This window comes from Festucalex cinctus, chromosome 19 (genome assembly GCF_051991245.1).
Source record: "Festucalex cinctus isolate MCC-2025b chromosome 19, RoL_Fcin_1.0, whole genome shotgun sequence".
NCBI classification, from domain to species: Eukaryota; Metazoa; Chordata; class Actinopteri; order Syngnathiformes; family Syngnathidae; genus Festucalex; species Festucalex cinctus.
In genome coordinates this window covers 13,335,442-13,347,093 of record NC_135429.1, presented here as the reverse complement: position 1 = coordinate 13,347,093, position 11,652 = coordinate 13,335,442, and the positions used below count along the sequence as shown (strand labels likewise).

Sequence of the window (11,652 nt, the reverse complement as noted above, 5' to 3'; positions counted from 1 at the left end):
TATTTGTTCTTCTTGTTTTGATTTAAGTTTTGGATAATGTTTAACTTTCAGAATGAAATACAGCAACATCCATTACTAAGTTCATTTTCAGTTTTCCGCTTTGTACACAAATGCAAGGACATTTCTGGATTTCACCCGTAGCGTGCGGCACATCTCTACTAAGTTTGGAAATCTGTCAAATCGTTTATGATGTGTGATTCTGCTTCACCTCAGTCCTGCGGGTTCACTTGTTGCCAATTTCCAATCGCAAGCTGTTTTCAATGCTCAGTTCCATCCGCTGCGACTGGCAGGTCATTACCCCCCTTGGTCACAATGCAAGACGAATAAATCCCTCTTTCATCCCTCTGCAAATACTATTTAGCTAACTAAAACAGAGGACGGGTATAATCAAGCACACCACACACGTATTGATATTTACACCGCCAATTGTAAATCTCTCCCCGCAAACCAGGAGTAGTACCCAGACTGACCTTTGAGAGGCAGCATAGTGCCACAGGATTCTGGAAAATACAAAAGAAGAAAATATAGACTAACAGCAGCTACATTGTGGGAGCAAATACTGAACACATTTTGACCAAGGTTGTTATAGTTAAGTTATAGTTATCGTTAGGTTATAGTAGTTTTGTTGTTATAGTAACGAAACATAATGAAAAAATTAAACGAAAATTTAAAACACATTTTCGTTTAAAAAAAAAAAAAAGAAGCTAAATCTCAATGAAACTTCAGCTTTTATTTACAAACTAAAACAAATTGTAATTATAGCAAACACATCTGTTTTCATATTTGTCAATAAATGCTGCTTTTGAGGATGGTTGGAGGTCAGAAATATCCGAGTTCAAACTTCCCAGTTCCGACCTCAAAGCGTTCGAAGCGAACATAAACAACCAAAATGGCGGATAGTAATAAACTGTTTTTTAATTTGGTCCTCAAAACTCAATTTGACCTCCAGAAAACTTACCTTTTTGTAATTTTGCCGCCGTTGAAGTCGGGGTCCTTTTTTTCTTCTGACTTCGCAAGTGGAATTTCCGAGTTCCCGTACACACTTCCTGGTTTGAACTCGGAAAAATCCGAATTCCGACCATCCTCGAATGCAACATAATACCAATACATGCTCTTTGAAGGTTCATTTGAAATGTATTCTTCCAGTAGGGCGGTCAAGGTCATTTGAGAATTGTAGTTTACTTCACGAATAAAATCACTTATTACCTTTTTATTTTTTTTCAAGAAATACTTATGTCATAAATATATTTTAGAATATCAAATACATTGCTGGTGGTGCTTAACTGGGGCTACATAGCTCTCTGACAGGGTGTATATACAAAAAGAGGCAAATTACAGGTCTATTTTTTCCTGCTACTTATATGAGCTCTATTTCAGAGACTACATTTTTTGTTGCGTGCGTTTCAGTTAATTGAAACACTTTCTATAGCTCCTAAATTTTCCATGATGAGTGCATTTCAGTGGCAGTGGAGCCAAGTCACGCTGTGGAGGATTCTACTATAGTGGGAACACCTGGCGCAAACCCTTGCACGCGCTGCCCCGCGATTGGTCGAACCTCCCGCACGCTCGCCTCCGTCCCTTTCATCATTGCGCCTCTTATCTGCCACTCTGCCCACAGAGCCCCTCCCCCGAGGTATGAAATAAGCCGTGCGCCTGCCACATTGGAGCACAATTTGCCCAGACCAGACGGCTTCGGCTCCGATCAACCGGGAGTGCGCCTGCCTCTGCTGCGGAGCTTTACGCGCGGCCAGACTGGAGAGAGATGACAAGAGCCCCGCGGAACTGGCCAGACAAGCATGGATCTCCCTAAAACGATGATTTCGCTGCTTTGGATATTAATGCTCAGCCTTTTGGAAGACTCGCGCGCGGAGGAAGGTACGTAGAAATCTACTTGATGGACTCATTTGGAAGCTGCTTTGCAGCGTGGTGAGCAACAGACAGATGCTCGCTTGTTGTTTGGAGAAAGCAGGTGCACCCGCTCCAAATGTTGAGCAACTTGGATGCGAACTGAAATAGGGCTTTAAAAAAAATAAAATAAAAAAAAATTAAAAAAAAGTCTACTTTGTAGACAAGAATGTAAAAGCAGGTTTTACGCATTGTGTGCGCTCAAACCATTTCATGAGTTTGTTGCTGACACGTTGCAGAAAGACAATTACAAGCAAATCATATCAAGTGCCTCAGTCAGAACAGATTTGAATGAAAACGGGCGCAGTTATTTTCTTGCATTTAAATGCAAAGTCTGTTTCCGATCTGAATTACGCGGTTTGATTCAGTCACAGCATCTTTTGTGCAACTGGTTTCTTTGTCTTCCCACTGGCCGCCGCTGCGTTCACTGCTTGTTTGTCCATATTTATCCCCTGTTTAAATACTTTGGAGCACTTTCCCCCAGCGTGTTGTTGCTGTTGCCATAAACTGCGGGTGTTCCAATATGCTGCGTTTGAGCAATTCAGTATGATGGAACCAGATTCAATGAATGCTGATATGAGATTTGGCTGTGCTTTCTTTATTGCTCCTCTGATGTACATACAGTTTGTGATAGCGAGGTTTTTTTTTTTTTTTTAGGGTAGAAATATACTTTGTAAAAAATGGGTTTTAAAGTGCCCAGATATCGGTATTTTCTTATTTCAAGGTATCGATAGTCGTGAAGGCGCCCGATACCAGTATCAAACACCCTCTTGTGGCTGTTTTATGATCAATAACGAGAAATGAGAAGAATAGAAAATAGGCATTAATATCATGCCATTTAAAGAAAAAGGCTATATTTTCATGCAGGTGACTTCTCAAGAGTACAACTATGCTATCGGTCTTGAAAAAAAGTGGGATTGAACATCCCTAATTAAGATCCAATGTAACGGCAGATCTATATCAAAATGACTTAACCAACTCAATAATTCTGAAGAATAGATTATAGATGCCACTACTTTATCTTTCTATTAAGATGCAGTTTAACTTGCAACCACAACAATAAACATTTCTAATTTAAAACATCACATTCCATTGCAATACATCATGTAAGTGTGCCTAATGAAGTGGCCGGTGATGTCCCAACTCAGTAGCGCAGATGCCAGAACATATTTGACACTCACCAACGTCCATACATCATAAACTACTCAAACACGCAACTCGGGATTGAATACAAGCGCTTACTTGACACGTACAGTACATGCCGCGCTCGCATGCAAGCTTGCTCGTGAAGCACGCACGATTGAAGTAACAATTTCCGAACTGCCGCTGAAGAGATCTCTTGGGCACGCACATGTGGATACACATGTTGGGAAGAGCAGTCAAAGCAGCACTTTTGCACGCTTGCGCGCACTTTGCACTTCAGTCGCAGTTAGTTTGGAGCTTCATTGCCAGACTGTCAGCTGTTTTTAGAAGAAAGTATTTATTTGTAGATGGACGTTGACGAATAAAAGATAATTTTCTTGGACTAAGAATTTATCATTATTATTATTATTATTATTATTATTATTATTATTATTATTATTATTATTATTATTATTTTAATTATTATTATTATTTTTGTATTTATTTATTTATTTATTTTTACACATTTCCTTTAAATTATTTATTTTAAGGCTAATCCCCATTATTTATAGGGAAGTATACATTAGTGGTACACTGATTAACCGACAAGTAATCGATTATCAAAGTAATCAAATTATTTCAGGTAATCGATTACTTGTTTACAGACTTTACTGAATTCCAAATTGTCAAAATGCTCAGAAATTCAGTCTCTTTAGGTCTTGCCGTTGAATCTGCTTTGACTTTGGAAAACAAGGATCAACGTGTTTGTGTTTTTTTCTGACATGTTATGGACCAAAAAACAAGTAATTGAATCTTAAATAATTTACAGTATGTTTGTGCATGTTCTGCAGTCAATTTGAAATTGATGATGAAAATTCCAATTTGTTTTCATATCCGATTCAACAAAATAATCAATAGATTAATTGAATGTTAAAATAATCATGAGTTGCAACCCTACCTTCGTATAACTTTTTTTCCTTGCTTGTATGCATGCATAATATCAAAAAAAATGTGATCAATTACAAACATTTTCAGTTTTAATCAGCGTAAAACCTTTTGTTAGTTACACAACACTTTCCCCCAACCTTAACATGCCTGCTGTATGATGGGCTGACCCATCTGAGGTGGCCGAGCTGACCCCCAACACAGTCAATCCAGCCACTCCCCCTCCCTTTTCTCAGGCGGCTTTTCTCATTCCCCACACCTCACCACTAACACACCTTGGCATCTCATCGGGCTCTCATTTACTTCCACATGCCTCCTTGCCTGCCCTCCCTCCCCGTCTCCCCCCCCCTCGTCCATCCATCCCTTCTGGACAAGGCGAGCCGCTTGCAGAACAATAAGCGCACAGTGAGTGCGAGGATTGGCGAGATTGAGGCTGTGTTACGGGTCCTTGCTGTTTGCGTGGCTGCTTTTCCATGATTCCTCGGTTGTCATTTGCGGGCTTTTGCTGCGCTTTGCATGCACTGTTGTTCACATGCGGTCTTATTATACAGTACGGATGTGCGGACCAATCCTTCCCTGTCACGTGAGTCCGGATGATCATTTCCACCAGGATGCATTGTGGGACCATGAAATATTAATTCCCACTGCTTGGCCTCATATGGAGTTCCTGAAGTAGGACATGCGTTCTGCGAAACTGGTGGCCACATCAGTTGGCTAAGATTTAAAAAAAAAAAATAAAAAAAAAAATAAGTAAGAAAAGAAATCTTCTGCTGTAATTTTACACTAAACTGAGCCTCTTTGGTCCCACTCTAAATAGAGTGAAATTTACTCTTGGAAGAAAGTAGCATAACATTTCAATAAAAGTTATTCAAGGGTTGAGGAACAAACTCACAACTTCCGGTTGGAAGACAGCCAATCTACATCCTATATCGCTCGTGTCAGCTGGAATCTTTCGAACTCTGAGACCCTGGATTATATAAACGGTATATTCAATATAAGGTATACATTTTGTTGAAGGTAGAAATTTTGACTCTGTTGTCATACCGCGGTGGTGCATGTTGATGAGCTCATCGCAGAGAGCATGTTGATGATGGTGCATGTTGATGACATCATTGCATCTGCGTCCCGGCTATGCGCACGGCATAACAATGGAACCAAGCACCGAATCCACAGAATTGGTTTATTAAAAAAAAACAAAAAACAAAAAACAATGCTACGTCAATTATTTGGACATGGTTCGGATTTGAAGTCGGACAACGAGCAGGAACATGTAATTATGTAATTTGCAAGATTTGCCATGTGACCGTGCCTGCTAGCAACGGTAATACGAGCAATTTGTTTTATCATCTTCGAAGAAACCATGTTCCCGAGTCATTGTCATGGTCAATCCTCAAATACGGTAAAGAAGACAAACGTTTGCCCTCCTACCAAACAGCAGACCTCAATTGTACAAGCTTTTTAAAAGAGGAATCCATAATGATAAAAAAAAGAGCGTGCGGTGGATGTGCTGTTTACAATGGCCACTTTCTTCAAGTGAAAACTTTCTCAAAGCCATTTGTACTGTTTTCATTTAAAATATCAATATTTTTGTTAGCACTATTTTGCACCTGAGAGTGCTGACTTTTAATTATGATTTGAGATTTGCACAGTTAATGTTGTTATCCAAAGTAAATTTACAATTGATTTTTTTTTTTTTTATCCATTTAGATTCTATAAAGGACTATGTTAAAGCAGCAAGCAAATTATTTAAAAAAAAATAAAAGACGCTTAATTTTATACCGTGATACCGTTACTGTGAAGGGATGCAGTTTATACCATGATATGAATTTTGGGCTATATTGCCCAGCTCTGCTCTTGGGTATAAAGAAACAGTAAGAGTGGCATAGCTCAGGTGGTAGAGTGGCAATCTCCCAAGCTGATGGTTGTGAGATTGTTCCTCAAATTGTGAGTGATTTTTTAAGTGTTTTATTTTACTCTCTTCCAGGTGTAAATTTCACTCTATATAGAGTGGGACCAGATAGACTCAGTTTAGAGTAAAATTTACTCTCCAGAATTTACTGTGTACTTCTCTTAACATCCGTTGAGGTTAGACGTCTTGACTGTTAACATTTATTTTTCTGCAGTTTATATGGGCCATATACAGTATTTCCTGAAAACGTTGGCCCAAGTCCTAAATGTGTGACTTTTGCGCGTTCGCAGTAGTGGTCTTACTCTACTTTAATGACTCTAAAATCTTCTACCAACATATAATTGCTTTAGCCTAAGCAATGTTTTGACTGCCGAACGTTGGTGCATAGGTGAGCCTGTAAGCTCAGCCATCTTTCACTCTCACAATGGGGACATCTTTGCCGCAGCATATTTCCATAAGCCTCGCTATCTGCTCTCATCTGACAGAAATGATCCCACTGTGGGAATATTTTTAGCCCCAGAATATATATACATTTCCATCTTCCCTAGTATGCATGGTGCATATACTGTACAAAGGAGAAAACATCAGGAAGGAAATGAGAACCAAATCTGAGGTTTTCATTTTTTTTTTTTAATATTAAACATAGTGACAGATTGATTTCTAAGTTCTTCCATATATTAGTGAACCATCTCTTACAGTATATCACGTTGACAGCAGTAGTGGCACAGTTTCAACATTAATTGCTGTGCACTAAATAACTTCAAATGTGAATTATTCATATGTTAGCGTGCCAAAAAGGGGCCGTTTTGTAAAAGGGTATGCCACTTTTATGTCGACAATTTGTGTCTTCTGCCCCCAAGTGGCAACAATGGAGTCTTTTAAAGGTTATTTTCACACAAAGTTGTGTCACACCGTATCTTGATTTGCCGCCTCCGTTTAGTGACAAATGCTGAGACGTGCGCTTTCCATATCAACGGGGACTAATTGTGATACATGCAAGGTGATTTTCACTCGCGCGGGTCGGATGGGCGGGATGTTAAGGACGGCGTTTATGTGTGCGGGGTGCTCGGTTCAATAACGCCGACCTCTGTGAAAATGAAAGGTCAAAGCGATTTGCGCTGATGACGGGCGTAGCGGGACGACGGCGTCGATAAATCGGGGGACAGTCGGAGTAAAACGAAAGAGGACGTTCAGTCAAATATTGGGAAAGGGCAGAGGAACAGAAGCGTCAGGGGAATAGCCGCCAAGCGCGTTGAGGGAATTGTAAGCTGCCACCTCTGCTTTCTGTCATTGCTCTTGTATGTTGCGTGTAATCAAGCGGTCCGGGTGTTCCTGCGAGTCGGTCAGCCAGATCCTTATTTACTTCCCAGTCCACTCTGAAGACATCGACAGAGACTGATCGACTGATAAATCGCATGCGTGAAAAAGGAGATGCCGTGTGACTATTGGAAGCCAATAGGCTGATGTGAAGGCTTTTTGTTCTTGGTAAAGACCTTAGCATCAGCAGGGACTGATGCTTGGATTGGCAAGAACGAATCAAGCAGAGAAAAGGGGCACGTGTGTGAGAGTGAGTCACAATAAAGTTGGTGGGGGACATGGGGATGGCAGTTGTTATAGCTGTATTGGCGTGCTTTGTGAAGCATACATGAATTAGACCAGAATTTAGTTTGTAAAAGGAGTCTTTGGCCTTGGAGGTCGGCTATGTATTTTTCAATTTATTATAATAATCATTATCATTGTTTCTGATCTTACTTTTTACTCCCTTCTATGACTGCATAATAATTATTTCCATCTTCATAACTGGGACGAAAAAAATGCAGGATTTAAATCATCATCATCATCTTCTCAGTATGTTTCTTTTCCACCCACCCAATTGTCATTCAAGTCTGAATATTAAAAGGCAGAATCCATAAGATCACTTTCTACTAGTCGCTCGTGTAAAGCCAGCACTCATTTTTGGATCTTGCTAAGAAGCTGTGTGAATTCATGTATTTTATTTTTTTTTTTTAATTTACTGAATACATTTGTTGGGGAGAAAAAAAGAATTACGTAAATTGTCAGGCCAAATAAGGCTGAACATTGTGGTCTTCATTTATAAAGACAAACTACCGTAATTTCCGGACTATAAGCCGCGACTTTTTTTCACACGCTTCCAACCATGCGGCTTATACAATGATGCGCCTAATATATGCATTTTTTTCTGATGGCCGCCAAGGGCGCACGAGCAGAAAAGGTAAGAGTGAGACAGGTGGAATATATGTGTCGAGGAAGATGCAGGTTTAATGTAAGTTTGCGCTTTGTGCATGAATAAAATTAGCATGAACAGGCCCTCATCATGGAAAATAGAAGAAGTCTCAGTAACTTTTACCGGTATGTTATTTTTAACCAGGCCTGTTAGTGCTGTGTTACTACCGTATTGCTTCTGAGTTACTGCCGCGTCACAGGCACTGTTTGGAAAGAAAAGCTAAACCTTTGAAAACGCTTTCTGTGTACTCTCTTTCTTTGTAAATATCTCATGCACATGCGGCTTATAGTCAGGTGCGGCTTATGTATGTACAAAATATTTTTTTTTCCTTTAGAAATATACTGGGTGCGGCTTATAGTCCGGAAATTACGGTAGTTGTCACGCTAACATGTTTATCTTAGATTAGCTTAGCAATTAGCATGGCTTCACTGTATTTCCTCGTTTTGTTGTTGAATGCATTTATTTTGAACCTTGAAATATATTTTCCTTTTGATTTTTGCGCGAATTCACCAGGCACATTTTGCTCCTGTAACTTTTGTTGGTCTACTAATGGATTAAAATGATATTGTTGGCAGACTTTTCAGTGCTGGTGTCTCTAAAGTTGATAAAGATTGCTTGGAAAGAGTGTGACTTCTAACAGTATTACTTCAAGTAAGTAAAAAAAAAAAAGAAAAAAAAAAGAAAAAGTCAATGACAATCAACACAACAGGGTTTAAGGTAATTAAACATAAATTAAACTCTGAATTGTAGATTTAGCTCTGCTGAATCAGCCTTTTGTAGCTCACTTATTCTTATTTCAAAAGACGGAAATTCAGTTGCTGAGTGACCATGTTAAAGCAACTCTAACTTGCTTGCTATTAAGACACAGCACGCTCCGTCACATTCTTTTGAATCAGGGATGAGCTTTAAGGCCGATTTTAAAAGGTGCGTTTGTGTCTTTCCCGCAGCTGAAAGTGGTCCAAGAAACAGTCGTACATTTACACTTTATGGCTGTTTGACAACCTGAATTGTAAAAGAAAATCACACCTTATTCTATATTTATGTTTGTATTTTTTTTTTTACAAAGCGAGCATATTATTTTCTTTTAGAGTGTTCTCGCTTCAGTTTGGGCAAAGTAGGCAAGGTCATCCATCATGTTTTAAAACCTCTGGCTGCAGCAGAGGCAATATCGAGCCCCGTATTCCCGATCTCGTTATGCAACAGTCATGTGAGCTGACAAGAGAAGGTTTTACTTTGTTCAAACGTGATGCTCATACATTTTTTTTTTCTATGTGGGCCTGTTTACTAACGTGGCGAGACAGATGAGGCTTCATCTACAATATGTGCTTTCAATATGTATCATCTCGTGGTGTACAACAACAAACATACTGTGCTTAAAAATCCCATGTTCCGTCTCAATAGAACTCCAATCATTTGCCGTGTCAGCGCCTTGCCTCAGTTACTCTGTTTGAGACTGGACGACCCGTGAAAGTGACCTCATAATGTACTTTTCGTGTCCACTGATTCTCCTTTACCATTTTCTGAACTCATGACGCATGTTAGCAGAACGGAACAGACGGGAGGGAGAAAGATGTCAAGCGCAGTAACTAACATATGTACATCCTACTCTTTGCAGGCGCATTTTCTTGTTCTGGCTGCCAATTTAATCCATGATTTAAGCAGATTCGTTCTTGCTCGAAACTTAAGCCTTTCCATCGCTTTGGTAAAGGGCAATATTTGTCTTGTCAGTCAGTAAAACGTTCTCCAGAATAATTTTTGGCTCCGTACTTTTCGAGCCTAGCCTTCCTATTATTCTTGCGAATTAATGGCTTGCATCTTTTAGCGTCGCTTCTGTACTGTGCTAGGTAGTTTTTATCGTCAACTCTCATTGCTATCGTCAACTGTTTGTTTGCCCTTTCGACCTCCCGAAAAGGTGTCCTGATATTTTGTATTGGTTTACACACATTTTTATGAAAACAGTCACATGTATACCCAAATGAAATTATTATGCTGGATGGCAAAAAAGGTTTAGTTCTTTTAATTTTCGCAGCACTTCCGGTTTACCGCCAGTTCCGTGCCTGCTCAAAATGTATGCACACTATGCAGCTTTCAGCAGCTTTCAGACATGTGCAAGAAACTGCATGGATGAATGTGAACTATCAATTCTGACATTTCTGTATCTATTTGTTTGAATAATTAGTCTCATATTCCAATACTTGATTTGATTGTTCAAACAAAAGGTGGCCTAAGTCAGGTGTCGGAGCCAGACCTGGTAATACAATTTCAGTTCATAGTAAAAATGTTGGAATTGGCCTCTATTGTGTACTTTTTGTGAGCATCTTGACTGACACTCGTCAAGTGTTTACCATCCTGTGCTGCTGCCCAGGAGTTTAGTGCCGTCTTTGTCTTTGCTTGTAATCCCTCCTCCTGTCTGCACTGAGTAGTGGTAATGACTGGCATGTTGGAAGTGTGTCCAGCAGCGCCTCATAAACCATTACCCTCATGTTTCAGAAACCCCATTAATCTTCCTGAGGGGTGTTTGACCTTTCAAACTCATTAACCAGCAAGCCGGCGGGGCAGACACATGTGACTTATGCATAAGCCACAATACTAAAATAGTCAATCTTATACAATCGCAAACTCGCAGGTGATGTGTAAATGCGTTGCTGTTTACCTGAGTGTAAGTATCGTCTTTACCAGCCACTCCTCCTCCTCCCCATCAATCTCCTCTTCATCCTCTCGCCTCCTCACCCTGCGGGCTTGGTCAGCGACCTGGAAAATTGCCCGACCTTTTAATACACATCTTCCCCGGTGATGAATAAATACATAAATCGCATTGCCGCAGCTCAGCCAGTTTTACGATAGCCATCCTGACCAACACTGAACCCCCCGCAGATTTCCCCCACCCGTACACCTAATCACACCTCCACCTGCACCCTCTCAGACATGGACACGGAAGAGGAAAGCAGGGCGTCTTTGAAGCGATAGAACCCCGTTGTGATGACTATTCATCATGAAAGGGTGTTAGTGGCCGGGCTGGGGCCCAGAGAGTGTGCATGCGTGTGAGGAGCAAACAAGCAAATGTAATAAGGGGGGACTGGGCGAGGCAGGTTAAGACACCGGCATGGAAGCTACTTTTCTCCGTTTATCAGTAGGCAAGGGCAGAAGGCTGAGAGCGCAGTAGGTGGGAGAGGATGTAACTGAGCAGTGCGGGACCTGTTCCACCTTGTTGATTAGAATTCTGTAATGGCCTTTTGGATTAAGGGGGGGTCAGGGGGGGAGTGCAGCAGAGACTTTGTATGCACATATCAAATGGCGGACCAAAGGCTAAGAAGCCTGAAAATTGAGAGGTTTTATAAAGGTATCGCTCTGAAATTGCCCTTGAGCAAGGCCTGAAACAGCTTCTTTCTCGGGTTGCTCTGTTTCTGTCATTTCATTAATTAATTTATTATTGAATCATAATAACGTATATCTGTATTTATTTTGCCCGATATGCTCCAGTTTGTGCGATGTGCTATTATTTTTGGGCCGTTTTGGTAGGCTACCA

At 40.4% G+C, this 11,652-nt stretch overlaps 1 protein-coding gene across 3 annotated transcripts in view; it reads left to right on the top strand.

The window, feature by feature from the left end:
- The first annotated feature begins 1,653 nt into the window (after positions 1–1,653).
- The window catches only part of epha10 (EPH receptor A10), a 187,626-nt gene continuing 177,627 nt past the window's right edge, over positions 1,654–11,652 (top strand). For all 3 annotated transcript variants that reach the window (XM_077506454.1, XM_077506453.1, XM_077506455.1), the window contains exon 1: positions 1,654–1,875. In XM_077506454.1, the coding sequence (XP_077362580.1) occupies positions 1,797–1,875 (79 nt within the window). In that variant the 5' untranslated portion in view covers positions 1,654–1,796. The remainder of the gene's footprint in view (positions 1,876–11,652) is intronic.